Source organism: Mustela putorius, unplaced genomic scaffold (assembly GCF_011764305.1).
Source record: "Mustela putorius furo isolate JIRA1106 unplaced genomic scaffold, ASM1176430v1.1 tig00003863_pilon_pilon_pilon, whole genome shotgun sequence".
Classification (NCBI taxonomy): domain Eukaryota; kingdom Metazoa; phylum Chordata; class Mammalia; order Carnivora; family Mustelidae; genus Mustela; species Mustela putorius.
Window position 1 is genome coordinate 17,724,210 of NW_025422015.1, and position 18,156 is coordinate 17,742,365.

Here is an 18,156-nt window from a genome sequence, read left to right on the forward strand (position 1 = left end):
AGAGAAATGCTGAGCCATTAGGGATGGCCCTTTCAAGTGTAGCTTGACCTGAGAATGAGAATCTGACAGATTCCTTTTCCACTTGCCACACAGGGCCAACTATTTTCACTCTCAAATTGTTCTTGCTCAATTTTCATATTGACTTGTGGCCATTTGTATTATTTTACTGAATATATAATATATAATATAATATAATATAATGTGACATGCAATGTCACATTAATTTTGACAACTCTCTATATTACGATATGTTCTCAAGTGTGGCCATCGTCTGTCACCATACAATGCTATAGCAATACTTTGACTATCTTCCCTCTACGGTACCTTTCAGCCCTGTGACTTACTCATTCTCTCACTGGAACACTGTGCTTCCCACTCCCCTTCACCCATCTTGCCCAGCCCCCAGCCCTCCCTTCACGCCAGCAATCACCAGTTTGTTCTCTATTTATGGGTCTATTTTGGAGTTTTGGTTTGTTTTGTTTTTTAAATTCCACATATAAGTGAAATCATGTGCTATTTGTCTATGACTTATCTCACTTAGCATAATACCTTTGAGGTCCCTCTGTGTTGTCACAAATGGCAAGCTCTCATTCTTTCTATGGCTGAATAATATTCTATTGTATGTATATACCACATCTTCTCTATCCATTCATCTGTCAGTGGACACTTAGGTTGCTTCTATATCTTGGCTATTATAAGTAATGTTGCAATAAACAGGGGTGCATATATCTTTTTAAATCAGTGTTTTTATTTTTTTCGAGTAAATAGTAGTATTACTATTACTGTATAACAGTATAACAGTATTACTGTTAAGGAAACCATCAACAACACAAAAAGCAACCTACTGAATAGAAGAAGGTATTTGTGAATAATATGTCCAATAAGGGATTAATATAAAAAATAAAGAACTTCTACAACTCAACAACCTAAAATAAATAATTAAGAAATAGTAGAAGACCTGAATAAACCTTTTTTCAAAGACCTGTAAATGTCCAGCAGACACATGAAAAGCTGCTCAGTATCAGTAATCATCAAGTAAAAGTTAAAAAGTCAAAAGTTGTTTTATTAAATTTCAATCATGAATAGGGATTCAGTGGCCTTGGTTAAATTATTTTTCCATGTAAGTGCCTAACCTACAGAAAAGCTGAAGAGTTACAAGAGATTACAAAGAACTCCCATGGGCCCTTCACCCAGATTCCCTGAATCTTAACATTTGGGGAGATTTAATTTTAATTCTTTCCCTCCCAAGAAACAAGCACCGTCTTTTATATAACTATAGCACATTTGTCAAAATTAAGAAATTATCACTTACACCATACTGTTGTCTAATCTGTAGACCTTACTCAGCTTTCACCATTCGGCCCAGAGATGTCCTTTATAGCAAAAGACGTTCCAAGATCATGCACTGTATTTAGTTGTCGTTTCCCTCTACTCTGTAATACTTCCTTGGAGCCCTTCTTTGTAGTTCATAGTGTTGATGTGGCTGAAGCATTTAGTTACTTTGAAGGATCCCCTTCAATCTGGGTTTACCTGACAGGTTTCCTCATGATTAGATTGAGGTTCTATACATCTGACAGGAATGCCAAAGAAGCGATATTTTGTCCTCAGTGTATCATGTCAGAAGGTACATGTTGGTTTGTCCCAGTCCTAGGGATATTATCCTCTGTCACTCCGTGAACGTGGTACCTTCCAGGTTTCTCCACTGTTGCGTTACTGATTTTTTGTTATGTAATTAAGTATCTTATGGGACTGTGTAAATATTCTGTTCTTCCTCTTATATTTACCCATTAGTTTCGGTATCAGTAATTCTCATCATTTAATATGTTAGTTGCCAAATGATGATTTTCTAATTCATTGTACCCTCTACATTTCTTAGCTGACTTTCTGTGGGAAGGGGGAGCTTTCCTTTCTCTCATTTGTTTATATCCCTGTGGACTCTGTAATATTTAATTTATTCTATGGATTATAATGCTTTTCACTAATTACTTATTTTGATGGTCAAATTGTCCCAGATTTAGTCAGTGGGATCCCGTTCAAGTTGACACTTGTATCCTTTTTTTTTCCCTTTATTCATTCATTTTGAGAGAATAGGGGGAGGGGCAGAGAGAGAGAATCTCAAGCAGACTCCCTGCTGTGGGTGGAGCTCTACATGGGGCTCAATCCCATGATCCTGAGGTCATGATCTGAGCCAACTCAAGAGTTGGGCACTTAACTGACTGAGCCACCCAGATGCCCCAAAGCTTGTGTCCTTTTGATGTGTCTCCTTCACTGCTAGAGCACATCCTCACTTTCTGGAACAAGTTGTTCCAAACTCATCTTGCACTTTCTTTGACCCAGCCTTGGAGACAGCCATTTCTTCAAGGAACTCCAGTTCCTTTCAGTGGAGAAATGATGTTTTGAATCTGGATTTATGTATAGTTGTGTTCATCACTATCACTGCCACAGGCAGAGCTAAGGACTAGGTATGTGAAACAGGTGCGCACACACACCCTTCTAAATCTTGTATATACATACTCAGTGACCTTTGTTTTTAATGTGACGGATTCCTTTTTCTCTCTAGACCATGAAAATAATACTGGGGTAGGAGTTTGTAGAACAGTAATCATAGATTCTGGTTTGTTTATTTGCTCACTAGTCCTAAGACCTCGACCTCCTCCTCTTCAGCTTCTTCCTTGTTAAAAATTAGGCAATAAATAAAGGGTGATCTTTAACAAAAATTCTATTTCTGAAATTCTTTGATTTTATGAAATTCAGATTTTGTGATTAAGTTTTCAGGAAACCAGAAGAGTACCTAAAAAAATTTCAAAGTCGCCAAATCTATTAGAATTTAGATGTAGGAAGCTACTTTAAAAAGTACATACTTCGGTGTCCCCGTTTTACAGTAAGATACCTGGAACATCTACAATGACAGTGATTATATTCTGTGCTATCTAATATATCGAATACAGTAGCTGCCAGCCACCCGAAGCTGTCGAGCACTTACTGAGTCACTAATGTGACTGAGGACTGCATTTTTTATTTAGTTAAGTTTAAATAGCCAGGTGTGGCTGCTGGCTTCCGCATTGGACAGTGCACTGGAGAGGGCAAACAACTCGCTCTGTATCACACAGGTACTAGTGGCAGAAGCTAAGAAGGTCTCTTTTGATAGTGCATACCAGGTTAACCCAGATTTATCCTAAACCTTGCATAGTAGCTAATTATAATTTTTTTGACACTAAAACTTATAGCATCGGGGCTCCTGGGTGGCTTAGTTGGTTAAATGTCAGACTCTTGGATTTGGCTCAGGTCACGATCTCAGGGTTGTAGGATCAAGCCCCTCGTCGGGCTCTGTGCTCACCAGTGAGTCTGCTTGTCCTTCTCCTTCTGTTCCAACCCCCGCTTCTGTGTGTGCTCTCATTCCCTCTATCTCTAAAATAAATAAATAAAAATATTTTTTAAAAACCTTCTAGCATATTAATTTTGTAGTAGATTATTTAAATTCCCAAAACTTCAACATGATGGTCTATAGCAATATGTTATTATACTTAAGAGAAAATTTAAAGGCCAATAACACATCGAGAAGGTTGATCTATTCTTAGAAGTTATTGTGACTGAGAGTAATAGCTATAATTTGACTTCTTAGTCTGTGGAACTATTATCAATACAAATGCTTTTATTGAAGAGTGTAAACTGCTACCAGTAACATATTTAAATGGTAATACTTTCTTCAAAAATGCTAATCCCCTTATAGATTCAGTTATACTACTAATGTTTACAACCTTTCCTAATGCAATACCAAGACTTGTGTTTGTTGGTAATGACAATATGCAGTGCAGTTAGCTAGTAATTCTCACTCTGCTGAGTCTGAAAATTGGTAGCCCCTTTAGGAAATTATTTTTGGTGCTTAGTAGCAAAGCCTTAAAACTGTTCTTACCTTTGACCCAATAATTCCTCTTAAAATCTAATCTACAGCTAAAGCTTTAAGTATAAAAATAGGGTGAAGAATTAGAATAAATTGGATGCGCAAGGAGATGAAAATAAGCATACTTGAAACATCAGTGAAGAGCTTTTTTTGACCTAGAAATAATTACTAGAATTTTATATTAAAATGCTCTATAGAAAGCAATATACACAGAATGATTTATGTAAAGTACAGAAAAGCAGTGTGATCACAGCTCTACTTACCACAGTGACACAAATTTTACCTTCTGTTACCTCTTCCAAGTAGGAAGTCTTGATTCTTTTCCTCATACCTGTTTGGTCGCCTGTCAGCTTTGTCTCAATAAATGTTCAACCCATGCTGAGTGTCCCATTTGATTCTGCCTTTCTGTCTCCCCCACATCTAAGCAAGGACAAGCCCTGTCGACACCACCTCCAAAGTGTGTCACCTCTGCCTCCTGATGTCCGGCTCCATTCCTGGTCCAAATCCTAGGTGCTCTCACTACATCAGTGACTGCGTTTGCACTGTGTACCACGACCCCCCCAGCCAGGTTCCACACAGCAGCCAGAGCCACCTTTCAAAATTATGGACCACCTGGCACTCCTCTGCTTAAAACTTTTATGTGGCTGACGGCTTTTCATTGACCTTGGTAGAAAATCTGTATTACTATAGGTGGACAGTCCCCTGCTTTTCTTCTTTCTCACCACATTATCACCCATTGACTTTCTTTTCATTCTCTTAATACTCATTGCTCACTCTGGCCTTAGGGCCTTTGCACCTCTGTACCAATCACTCCCTTTTTATCTGAAACAGCCTCTTCTTGGCTTTTGGACTCAATTCAGCCTGCTTTGCTACTTCCTCAGGAAAGCCTTTCAGGACTCCCCACTACCTAACATCTCCTACTGTACCCCAAAGATTGTTTTCATAATGCTGATCTACAAGACCTAGTCTTTCATACGCTATCTATATCCACTGGATGGAAGAGTCTTGAAGGACACCTAGCACACAGCAGGCACTTGGCAAAGGAATGATCTAGTGACTGAAGACCTACCATGTCTGCAGCTGCAGTGAAAGGGGCTCTCTTTGCTTCCAACCAAAGATGTAGAAGTTCCCCTCTAGGAACATATCCTCCACACATTGATGAGATCTATGGAACTCTGTGGGCAGCCTTGTTTACAACACTGAAAAATTGGAAACAACCTAAAGTTTGGGAATCTGCCACATAAACTCTGGTGTTTTCCTACAATTCAGTATTTTGTGATCATGAAGGATGCTTTAGAAACATAGCTGTTGATGCAGAAAGATGTCCAAAACATAAAACGTGTTCCAGAATTTCATATGAAGATCCCATTTTTTGTATTCTAGGTGTTAATATACATATTTTGAAAAAAATCTACAGGATCAGATACTGGAATATGTACAGGGATTATGCCTGAATTTCGAGAATGCAGCTTTTTAAAAGTTTTTGCTTATTTTTCCATTCTCTGCACTTACTATTTGTCTATTTTATTATCTTTTGACATATACACACACCCCCCAGTACTGCTAAAAATGACCCCAATACTGGAAGTCAGGTCATTGCCATGTAGTATGCTGCTGGAGCAACAGTTATGCATGGAGCCTTGCACGGGGTAGACGGGGGGGTCTACTGACTCCCCTCTTCTTGCGGTAGCGCTGTCCCAGGAGTGTCAGCAGTGTGTTTGTGGCTTGGAAGAAGGACAGGCCCTTCCGTGTGGGAGAACCAGGGTAGATTATGGGGGGATGAAGGCATTTGCGTTGGCCCTTGAAGTACATAGAAGATTTGACAGATGGTTGAAGAGACCAACCCCATGGAGAGAAGAGCGGAAGCAAAAGAAGGGAAGGCTGGAAACAAGGAGAGGGAAGGCAGTCATGAGGCCTGTTAACGGAATAGCAAATGCAGCAATTCTCTAAAAACAGGGGGCTCTCTGGGGGAGTGTTGGGAAGCAGTTCCTGAAGAGTAGGGAAAACACCTTGCAGTGGCCTTCCTTTGGCAAGTAACTGGGAGACACAGTAGATGTTTGAGCAGGGAATTGATGGGCAAGGAGAGCTGGTTTTTCCGGCCCCCAATCTGACAGTTCCCAGGAATTGAAAGGGAAAGACTGGCCTTGACGAGACCTGTCTGGATCCAGGCTGAAGGTGGGAACAAAGCCGTGAGGCTGGTTGAGCCCAGGCTTCTTGCCCAACGTGTCCCACAGGCTGCTAAGCCCGACTGTTTAAAAGGGGAAAAGCACGTACTGCTTAAATGCTCTTATTTCCTAGTGACTTCCTGTGGAGTCCTAAATCTCTCCAGTCTGGCCATGTGTGTAAATTAGGTTGTAAGATAAAAATTTGCACTTTGGACGTCCTCTTGACATCTTTACTTGTCTCCGTTCCCCCACTTCCTTATGGCATTGCTCCACACCGAGGACAGCATAATGTCTGGGGTGAGTGGGCAGAAAAGAAAAGTAAGAAAAATAGTCATAGGCTGGGATATCCAAAAAAGGAAGCCTCACGTGGTGGGGTTTTTAAAGTGCAAGATGTAAGGTGTTTAGTACAAGAGTTTCGTACATATATGGACAATATATTTCAGTTCCCTGAAATAACAGAGACATTTCAGCCCCAAATTCAGAAGGTAAATACCTGAAATATTACATTGGTTTTGGGTTAAAGAAATTAGTAAGTGTCCCTTTTGAAACCAGGTCAGTTTCCTTAACTTTAATCTTCCCTTCTAACTCAGGACTCCAGCTGTCAGGCTCTCCCATTAATCCTCCATGTCCATGAAATCCCATCTGAAACACATTGTAATCACAGAAATTCACAACAAAAGATGTAGAGCTCAGATATTATTTCGTTACAAATCCCTCATTTGGAAGTGGACATGTAAACCTTTGAGAAGTCATGAAAATAAAACAACCACCACCAAAAACAAACAAGCAAACCCCACTTGGAGAGATAGTAGCTACACAGAAATTCTTCTCCTTGAGTGATGCAATTGACCCTTCCTAGCAGCTTCAGCCACAGTGATCCAGACTGGGCAACCTGCCTTTGCTGAAATGTTTAGTGAGGATTGTAGCTTCAAGTTTAAAAAAGAAAAAAAGTTTAAATAACTTCCATGTAGTTATCCCAAATCTACTGTGCCTCACAGCAGGTACCCCCAGAAAAGCTGGTTATAGCTGCTGACATGACTCTAGTGGGGTAGGAAGAAAATTGAGACAGTTTAATCACTAGTGAAATGGAAAGGTATTCATGCAAAATGAAAGTGTCTCATGAGTTTGGTAAGATGTAGAGTTTTGGACATTACTGTGAAGTGCAGGCAGAAAGGAAACTTGTTGGGGGCAGTTCGAGGTCAGTGCTGAGGATTCCGGGGTTACGTGGATATGGATTTTGAGAAACGAACAAGCGTGTTGTGCTTCTTTAAAGCAAACATCGTTGTATGGAATACATTATTTACAGAACTGAGTGAATTTCTTGAATAATCAGCCTGTGTATCTTTTGTCACTGTCCACGGTACTTTAAAAAGGAGGCTAAAAAAGCAGCATCTTCCTGGATTTTCCAGCATCTCAAAGATTGCTGCCTCTGGGGACTGTCTAAAGGGAAAAGAGAATGGAGTAAGATAACTTCGGGGAAGGAGAGTAAAACAGAATGCTGAGTGCATTGTAAAGGTTGAACATAAACAAATCCCCTCCCAAAGCTACACTCGATAAATTTTGAACACAACACAGAGGAAATGGAAGAATCAAGAATTAAGAGTAAGATGGGGATCTGGAGAAAAGGTGACAACAGGCACTATTGCTTGATTGACATTGGGATTAGAAACAAGTTGCTATGGTATTTGAAGCAGTTCACAAGTCTTCGAGTAAGATCCACCATGATCAGAATCAGTGTGTGGCAGGTGGTCTGAATGAACTCTGTCTTTTCATTATGCATACCAAATAATAATTATGCATACCAAATCTGTATGGCTTTAGCTTTTAAGAAGTTTAGCAGTAAAACGTAAATTCCTTTATAAGACAAATCTCTGCTTTTGCTTTTCCAAAACTATAAAGCATAAACAAAATCTCTTTCTTAGTATTTGCCTCTTAAGATAATAATAGCCATCATCCCAGCATTTTATATTAAACACTAAATTCTGTGCTCAATTCAGCAGCACATATACTAAACACTAAATTCTGCCAAATACCAAGAGATTTTAAACTGTACCATTTTGATAGCTATGATTATCAAATCTAGTATATGTGATTTTTTTATGTAAAATATTTGAAAGTCTGCAGGAAAACATTTTAAATTCTTATAAACAGTGAGAGTACTCTGTAAGTACTGTGTTTTTCTAATCTGTCCGTGTTCTGTTAACTATTGGTAGAACAACTCAATCTTCATCTCTATATCTTGCTATATTCATTTATATATGTGTTATGATGGACAGACACCCAACCTCCTGACTTTTTTTTTTTTTAACTTTTTAATCTTTCCCTTTTACCTTTTTTTTTCTTATTTTTTTTCCAATTTATTTTCAGAAAAAAGTATTCATTATTTTTTCACCACACCCAGTGCTCCATGCAATCCGTGCCCTCTATAATACCCACCACCTGGTTCCCCCAAACTCCCACACCCCCGCCACTTCAAACCCCTCAGATTGTTTTCCAGAGTCCATAGTCTCTCATGGTTCACCTCCCCTTCCAATTTACCCCAACTCCCTTCTCCTCTCTAACACCCTTGTCCTCCATGATATTTGTTATGCTCCACAAATAAGTGAAACCATATGATAATTGACTCTCTCTGCTTGACTTATTTCACTCAGCATAATCTCTTCCAGTCCCGTCCACGTTGCTACAAAAGTTGGGTATTCATCCTTTCTGATGGAGGCATAATACTCCATAGTGTATATGGACCACATCTTCCTTATCCATTCGTCCGTTGAAGGGCATCTTGGTTCTTTCCATAGTTTGGCGACCATGGCCATTGCTGCTATAAACATTGGGGCACAGATGGCCCTTCTTTTCACGACATCTGTATCTTTGGGGTAAATACCCAGGAGTGCAATTGCAGGGTCATAGGGAAGTTCTATTTTTAGTTTCTAGAGGAATCTCCACACTGTTCTTCAAAGAGGCTGCACCAACTTGCATTCCCACCAACAGTGGAAGGGGGTTCCCCTTTCTCCACATCCTCTCCAACAAATGTTGTTTCCTGTTTTGTTAATTTTGGCCATTCTAACTGGTGTAAAGTGATATCTCAATGTGGTTTTAATTTGAATCTCCCTGAGGGCTAATGATGATGAACATTTTTTCATGTGTCTGATAGCCATTTGTATGTCTTGATGGGAGAAGTGTCTGTTCATATCTTCTGCCCATTTTTTGATATGTTTGCCTGTTTCGTGTGTGTTGAGTTTGAGGAGTTCATTATATTATAGATCCTGGATATCAACCTTTTGTCTGTACTGTCGTTTGCAAATATCTTCTCCCATTCCGTGGGTTGCCTTCTGACGTTTTTTAAGGAGGGCAAACAGTGCTAGATCACACAATTGTCTATGGAAAGCTTTGTTTAAAAAAAAAAAGAAAGAATAAAGGCAGAAAAGCTACCAGATATCTCATGCAATCCTTGATGCAGTTTAAAATTCCCATGTTATAAGAACTGCTTTTTTCTGTGAGTAGCCAAAAGTTAAGAAGGAAAGCTAGGAAAGAACAAAGGGGAAGCAGGGTACCCACTTCGCACATTTGGTGAGGGAGAAAATGCTAATGGGCAGGAGCTTCTTCCACACTTTACCACATCAAGACAAGGTGCTCTGTGGTGTTAAGGGTTATGGTGGGGACTCAGGTTGGACCAAGAACTGGTGAATCATCGTCTCTGCTCCAGAGCAGTTTTTGGGGGCCTCTGAGGGAAGCAGTGGGGGGGGGGGTGTCAGTGAATGGAAAATGAGGAAGTAAACAAAAGGGAAAAGGCTGGATTCCTCAGATTTGTCCTAAACTCTTCTGTGAAGTTGATAATTCACCAACTGTGCCATTATAAAATAAAACTGTGCCCTGTTTTATACTAAGTTTATATAGTATGTAATATAAACTATACATACTATAATATAAATAACAAATATTAATTTCCCTTTAATGTTTCAGGATGTATTGATTACTTTTTGGAATTTCCTATATTTTAGAAGGGATTTCCCATTCCCTTAAATTTGAATTATGAACTGGCATTTGTGCCTTCCTCTGTTGACTGGTCTCCTGCATCGAGGCAGTTTTGGGGTGTGGGGTGAGGAGCCCTCTTTCTCAGACAGCCACCAGGCAGCTACAGCCTGAGAGGCTGCGTCACCGATGGCGGCCACTGCTCCACACGCTGGGGCATCCAGGACTCCTCGAGCCACTTGTCATATAAAACCCTTTATTCTCTTTCCTCCCTTGTTAGCATTCAGCTGTTTTTTTCTGGATGAATGCATCACCATTTAGTAATAAACTGTTGTTTCCAGGGGAAGAGTGGTGCAGTGTCTCCACACAATGTCACCTCCTGTCTTCACCGCCTGCCTCCTCTCCTCGTGGTACCGGCCTTTTCCCATCAGCAGGCGACCCTGGCCTCGTGCTTCCTGGGTGCTCGGAAGTGAGAAGCCACCTACATGGGGTGCAGGGATTAGATCCTGCTGCGAGGGTTAGGAATCCGGTTCTACCTGTTCTCCCCTCCGGATAGCACAGGGTTAGGAAAATGGGCATGACACCAGGGACGGTGTGAGATGAGACCACTTTCTTAGTGTCAAGGCCCTTAGAATAATCTTGGACACATAATAAATGATGAGGAGGAATTGTTTTTATTTGCTGTGGCCCAGCGGAAGGAATCCGTGCTTCAGAAGGCAAATTTTTCTTCTGTTACCCCTTCTCCTTCCCACCTGGCCATCTCAGATTCATGCGCAGCTGACCACAGGGCGGGAGGGTGGATGCGAGGGCGGGGACAGGCTCTCTGGGTCATTGCTCAGGATGTGATGGGAAGCAGAGCCGGAAGAGGCTAAGGGGAGGAGATCAGGGGAGGAGACGGGTTCTTCCAAGGAGTGGGGGCAGCGTGTGCAACACTGATGGTGCAAGGAGAGCCAAGTTCAGGAAAGTGCCACTCACCGCAGCCGTCTGCGGGGCTGGAGCAGAGACGGCCAGGTGGGCCCACAGCGGGTGATGCTGTGGGTCACAGAGAGCAGGACGTCCCTGCCAAGGGGGCTGGAGTTTATCCCAGGAAAACAGAGGCACTCGAAGAATGGTCAAAGTATGAGTGTCAGAGCTATGTCAGTGACTGGTTTTGTGGGTCTAGACTTGGAAGGCCATCCGTAGACCAGTGAGGACACCCTCGTGACAACTTCCTGCCCCCTCAAAACCGCTTATCTTCCATCAGCTGGGAAACAGATAACCGAGCTAGTTAACATTTGGTTCTGAAATATGCATTTCTAGATTGAGAGAGGGAACGAAAGTTTTTTTAAGTTTGCTGATAGGAACTGTGTTTTGTTTGTTTGATACATTCCTGGTTTCTGTCTTTGTTCTATTTAAATGAGCTGTCAGGTAATTTAGGATCTCAGTTTTAATATTAATGGAGCCCTACAAAAATATGACTATGGGATTAAGGAAATAAGTTGGTATTTTAGTAACCTGCCTCAAAAATTCCTAAAAGTCTACATCCTCTTTGGTTATCACTTATTACTGTTTCATGAATTTGGTTGCTTTGATTGGGCCGAATTAAAGAATTCCTCCACTTCTTTAGCATTCAGGCAGTATTTGAATATTAATCGCACTCCAGCCATTGTCCAAACTTGAGCCTGGAGAAGTTTGTAAGGCTTGGTTTATGACTTCCAAGTCCCAGCGTAGCGAACATGGACCTGCCTTTCCTGTGGCATCCATCCCATACCCCTCTAGCAGCATTAAGGTCTGCTGGAAAACAAAACAAAACACCAGTGCAACAGTTGAAAGACATGGGGGAAATAAACAGACACGTAGCAGGAGAAGATGCCCTATATAGCATATCCCTACTGCACCAGGCCTTGCTTTCCGATTTGAAGCCAGCAGAGCTGTGATTTTTTTTTTTTTTTTCAAACTAAGGATAATTTTTACCCCCTCTATCCTCCCAGGGACATTTGACCATGTCTGAAGCCATTTTTTTATCATCTTAACTCTGGGTGGGGGTGCTGGTGGTGGTGGTGCCATCAGCATAGAGAATGTTCTAGAATCCTGCTAACTACCCTGTAATGTCCTACAGAGCTCCCTCCCTGTCCCCTGCCTAAAATGTCAGTAGTGCCAGGGTTGAGAAGACTTAACACTAGAGATGCTGTCTCTGCGGGCTACTTTTGAAAATGTAAGCAGCTGGTTGGGGAAGAAGATGACAGGCAGCTCTGGGGATGCCGGGTGGGGCCGGACTGCAGCTGGCATTCCGCAAGCTCCTATTAAGTAGTCTTTCATCCTGAGGGCATTAAAAAGGTTGATTGCCAAGTCCAGTGGGTGCTTGACGCACAGGTATCTTAGAAATCCTATGTGTCTGGTTTTCTTAGTAGGTCAAATCCTACTCAGAAAGGCTTTAAAGGTTTTATTTTATTCTAAAAATCATATTTCTTTCTTCAGATTAGGCTGATTGCTCACCCAAACTCATTAACGTAATTGGTTTTAATGGAAGTATTCTGGCCCCCATGCGTTTAAATTGTATAGCGGCCCAGCAAGGATGTGACAGGATCCTTTTTCCTCAGTTTCCCCTCTGTGCCCTTAGACAAAGGCCATTCTAAAGATAAAACTAAGGTAAAATTACAATTGAAATGTTGAGTTCAAAGTCTACAGTGTAATTTATCACCAGCTTAAAAAAAAAGATCAGTATAGGTCCCCAGAATTTATCCAGAAATCATTTCTCAGACTTCGGTATTTACGGTCATTGGTTGTTCCTCTCCTCTGGGAAGACCTTCAGAATTTCCAAACCTTGCTGAACCAAGCCAGCCTTTTGGAACCTCCTAAAGAGCCGCAAAACTTCATTTCATGCAGTTTTTCAGCAGCTCCATGTCTGTCCTCAGTGATGGGAGAAAAAGAACAGAGGTCTCTCTGCTTGACTGATCCTAAATGATCGCCTTTTGCAGATGCTTTTGGTATGGGAACAAAATCAGCCATAATCTTCAGGGTTTTCAATGTCATTTTGAATACATCAGGAAACCAAAAGGCAGAAGAGTCTGTGAAGAAAAAAAAATTTTTTTTAGATGGTTTTAGAAAACAATTAAGTTTGTAATGATGTGTTTAATGTACATCCTGGTTGGGGCCCCAGCTGAGTTTGAATCCCTGAGCTTGAACTGATGTTTAGCAAGCATTTCTTATCCGGGGAAGGCCTCCCCTACTCTCAGCCCACACCCATTTGAGCTTCACTGGCTCTTTTGAACTGAAGCTATTCTCACTTTTTACTTGGTTCAGTGAACAAGGTTACTGTTTAAAAACAGTGGCTGGGGAGTTGCAGTTCTCACTGCCCTCATGCCCCCGCCCCGCCCCCCCAGCCCCGGTGTACCTCAAGCTGTGTGAGGCCAAATACTTAGGACGATTAAAAGGGCCCTTCACTGATTATTTGGTGTTTGCCTGGCGCAGAAACTCCAAGCAAGAAGGGGGAGTCATGCAGATATGTTGCAGCCTATTCAAGAAAGAAGGATTTTAGGATGGAAGACACTGAGCCAGACTGTAAGTTCTTGGACTCAACATGTGTGTTTACATTCTGAATAAGGAAATTCGGGCATCAGGCAATCTCTAAACCAGTTTTTAATGCTTAAAATGGGCCAAAGTACACACCAGAAAATCTTTTAATTGTTTTGTCTTTGGGGGAAAAACACCTGACTGGTTTTAATGTTCTTAGTAAAAGGAGTGGGAAGTGTAATTAAATGGAATGAGCTCTGTTATGTTCTATAGATGATGGATTTGAGTACTGTCTTCGTTTATCCTGGAGCCATGTGACAGCTTCTGTGAAAATTATAGGCAGACTATCATTGTTCTCCATTTTCCGTGTTCCTACTTTTTTCTCTTTGGGGAAGAACCAAAATGAAGGTGCTAACAACACCTAGGGTCTCCTTCAAGTGCGGGATGTAGGCTATAGCAAGCTATACATTCATTTGTGCTGCTGTCCAAAGAAAATTTTGGTACATAATTTATTGTTGATTCTTTTAAAATATTTGACATTTTGTTTGTTTTTTAAATAATCTCTACACCCAATGTGGGGCTCGAACTCAGAACCCCAAGATCAAGTCGTACTCTCTACCAGCTGAGTCAACCAGGTGTCCCTGGTGATTTCTTAGTGCTCTTAATATTTGTATCTGGACCAGATCAGGAGAATTTGGGGAAATGATTGCTTTCCTATATAGAGGGGTATATTCGGGAAGTGTTGTTTTTTTCCCTGCTTAAAAAGTCCTACTTCTCTTGTCTGCATCCTGATTTCTTAGTTTTTTAATCAAGAAGTGCCTGTATTTTCTTAGATTTCTCCTCACCAGAATGCTTTCATTTTCATGGCATATAAACAGTGAATCACGTGGGCCTTACAGAGAAAAGCACAGGCACTAGAATCTTACATACTGCATTTTGGAGTTATTTTTATCTCCTTATTTTCTTCTCTAGAAATGTCTTTATGTAGCTGTTTTATCCAGTTTAATTCTTAAGAGTAATAAAGATTCCTTATTCGGTAAGTTATTTGTTCTCATAAAATACTATGGATCTTCATTTTCATAGGTAATATTTGCAAATTTTATAATAAAAACACATCTGATCTAGGAAAGAAATGTTACATAAAATGTCAGGACCCAGTAACCATTAGGAGATGGATTGCAGTGTGACTAACTGGTTTGCTTTTGTTATTTTAGGATTATAAAATAAGGAATCAGAGTAGCATATTAGACAGGTCTTTGGAACTGGATCTGACTTTTCCTTATAGCTCTGTGATGTCAGACAAGTTATTTATAGTCTATAAGTGTATTGGTATCATTATTCTACAATGGGAGTAATTGCTAATTTGCAGGATTGCATGTACTTGAAAGAAGTAGTAAAAGCCTTACTTAATACCCAGTTTTCCAGAAAAAAAAAATCAGCGTTATTAATGCATGTATTAACTCATTTTCAGTTCTGTTAACTCCTTTCAAATTTATTTTGTGCTTAATGATGCTATTTTACAGTGCCCTACCTTTCTGTGTGGAAAGCATATTTACGTATAGTACTCAAGTCTTGGGATTAGACACAGTTGCATACCTAATAGGCAGTGGTTTTCATAATGAATTATTTAAATGTGATAGAATAAGATTGCTTCAGTCAAATGAAGTACAGGTTACTCAGTAAGAAAATTGGATCCATGTCTCTGTACCCTTCAGGTGTCCTCCCCTCTGTCCATTCACAGAAGCCCGTACAGCTGTGGGTGGAGAACCACTGCTGTAATAATGTTTACTGTCTGTTTTCCCACGCTACAATGTATGCTTGTTGACAGCAGGGAATTTTGTCTGTATTGTTCACTGCTGTATCCAAGCACCTACAGACAGTGCCTGCCAAGTGGTAGGCACCCAGTCAGTTTACAAATTAATGCGTCGGTGCCTAGTCTTCAGTAGGGCCATACCTACTCTTTATAAAACACACAAAATAACAAACGAGGATACAGTTTTATATATAAAATAAAGCGTCTCACTCCATGAGAACCTAATGATTATTTCTGCAGTTGATAAAAAACTAGAGGTTGGTTCCAACTTTTGGAAGAAAAGAAGAAGTCAGCAGGAAATGTTACTGTCTTCTGTTACAGATGATTAACTGTGTGCCAAGCAGAACAGAAAGCCAAAAATGTTTACTTCTTTTGTGAAGAATTATTAAAGGAAGGACTCTCATGAAATAATTTCAATAATAAAATGCCAGGCCGCAGGCCAGATAAGCTCCTTCTTCCTCCAAACCCTGGGGGAGGTCCCTGGTGTGTTCTGCAGGGCAGCCCCTTCCACACACTCAGTGACGATCCACACCGCCTGGTAAACTCAGCCTCCTTCACCAGGAGTTTTATGTTGTCCTATTTTTTAAAAGCTAAAAATTATGTTAAATGGGGCTTTGGAAAAACGCTAGGCATTCTCGAAGTTATGTTGAATCTCTCCTTCTCTCAAGAAGATAAAATGTTGCACTTGAGAGTCAAAAAACCAGATTTCCACGCTAACCTCTAAAACTCCCTGTGCGACCACAAGCAAATCCCATTTAACCTCCCAAGCCTCCCTGTCCCCTACCCTAGCAACAGTCATGCCTGCCCTAGTCAACATGGGCAAGTAAGTTTATACCCAAGAAGTGATTTATAATCCATAAAACAAGTTATACAGTGGTAGTTAAAGATATACTAAAAAAACAAAGCAGGCTATTTCCTTAAATGAAAAATTTATTTACTTTATGACTGTGTATATAGTCTGTATTTGTCAAAGTATCATTAATTAGGGGAGGAAAACCCCATCAAGAGTAAGAAGACCAAAGTATAGTTTTTAATGCCATATATATATATATATATACACATTTTTTGAAATTTAGAAAACACTGTAGCATAGTGGTTAAGATACTAGATTTTAAAGTCAAACTGATGTTGATTTTACCCATGGTTTAGCTATATATGTTGGACAAACTTCTTAACTTTTTTGAGCTTTGACTTTTGTCTCTGTATAGTGGGGAGCATATTACCTAAATGTAGGCTTACTATGAGGAATAAATTAAATAGGAGACAAAGTTCTTAAAGCATCTAGTACAGTCTAGAACACGAGATTCAGTAAATGGTGATTGTGTTTGTATAGTTATTATTTTTTAATTCTCTGTAAACATGAATATATGACTTGCCTTTTAAATCATATAGTACTAGACTTTTAAAACATATTAGTTAGCCACTATTACTCTGTATAAAAATCTGGTAGAGTCTCTGATTTTACATGACTTTTACTTTTCTGGGTCTAAGGATATTTAGATTAAGTGGTCTTTGAAACAAACATCAATACAATTAAAGTTTCCAAATACTATCATTCACTCACCTGAACCTCCCGAGATCGCAAAGTATGTTAAGTGGGGTTTAACTTATCACTCCATAGCAAAACAAGCGGGTGTTCTAAGGGAAGAGCTTGGGCAGGGGTGTTTCAGGGGCAGAAGTTAAGAATTCTCTTTCTTGAGAAATGCATGTTGCCTGTGAATCTTGTATGCTGTACAGCCAGAGTTTCTCAAGTTTAAACGTAAGAATTTGCTGGATAGGGGCACCTGGGTGGCTCAGTGGGTTAAGCCGCTGCCTTCGGCTCAGGTCATGATCTCAGGGTGCTGGGATCGAGTGCCGCATCGGGCTCTCTGCTCAGCAAGGAGCCTGCTTCCCTCTGTCTCTCTCTGCCTGCCTCTCCATCTACTTGTGATTTCTCTCTGTCAAATAAATAAATAAATAAAATCTTTAAAAAAAAAAAAAAAGAATCTGCTGGATATGTTCTAGAAGTGAAATAGCATCGAAGGCCGGGGAAGACTGTAATCAACAAGAAGGGCATCAAGGTGGTAATGCATATTGTCACACAACCTAAAGATGTTAGAGTTCCAGGATGGACCTCGCATAGTCTAAAATGCACATCACAGGAGCACCTAGGTGTCTCTGCCATTTGAGCATCCAACTCTTGATTTCGACTTAGGTCATGAACTCAGGGATGTAAGATTGAGCCCAGTGCCAGGCTCCACACTAGGGGGAATCTGCATGAGATCCAGTCTTCCTCCCCCCACCCCCGCCTCTTCCCCTACTCTCTCTCTCATTCTCTCCCTAGTAAATAAATAAATCTTTAAAAAAAAAAAAATTAAATGCACGTCATATTAAAAGTCATCAATCCTTTCTTGGAGCATTTCACTGAGTCATTGTCTGGTGAATATTCTTTGAATTGAAGTTTTAGTACCGAATTGCAAGCATTTATATACTGTCTTGACAATATAATTTACTTTTCTTATCAGAACCTCAAGGTAACCTGAAACAGATAAATTTCAGTTGAACTATAAACTAATTTCAAAACTTGGGTCAAATTTTTAACATAGGGGACTCCTCCATTAGAGAATTTTTTTTTCTACAAGATCTGTTCTATTTTAAAAGATTATGCCATAATCTGTTTCTGGATTATAATCTGTTAGGATATGTAAATAAATTTTTAGTATTTTATCACAGAATAAAATAATGTTGCTTGAGCAGCAAGTAACACGTGATGAAAGACCAAAAAGGTAAAGTTAATATTTAAGCTTTCCATTTACTTAATCTGGTATTAGCAATGC

The 18,156-nt window shown here is 40.2% G+C and overlaps 1 protein-coding gene across 12 annotated transcripts in view; it reads left to right on the top strand.

The window, feature by feature from the left end:
* MAP7 (microtubule associated protein 7) overlaps nucleotides 1–18,156 on the top strand; it is a 167,375-nt gene that overhangs the window by 57,703 nt on the left and 91,516 nt on the right. For 5 of the 12 annotated variants that reach the window (XM_013064104.2, XM_045066322.1, XM_004740276.3 and 2 more), the window contains exon 2: nucleotides 13,486–13,575. The exons of the other annotated variants lie outside the window; for them this stretch is intronic. In XM_013064104.2, the coding sequence (XP_012919558.1) occupies nucleotides 13,486–13,575 (90 nt within the window). The remainder of the gene's footprint in view (nucleotides 1–13,485; nucleotides 13,576–18,156) is intronic. 12 annotated transcript variants of the gene reach the window in all.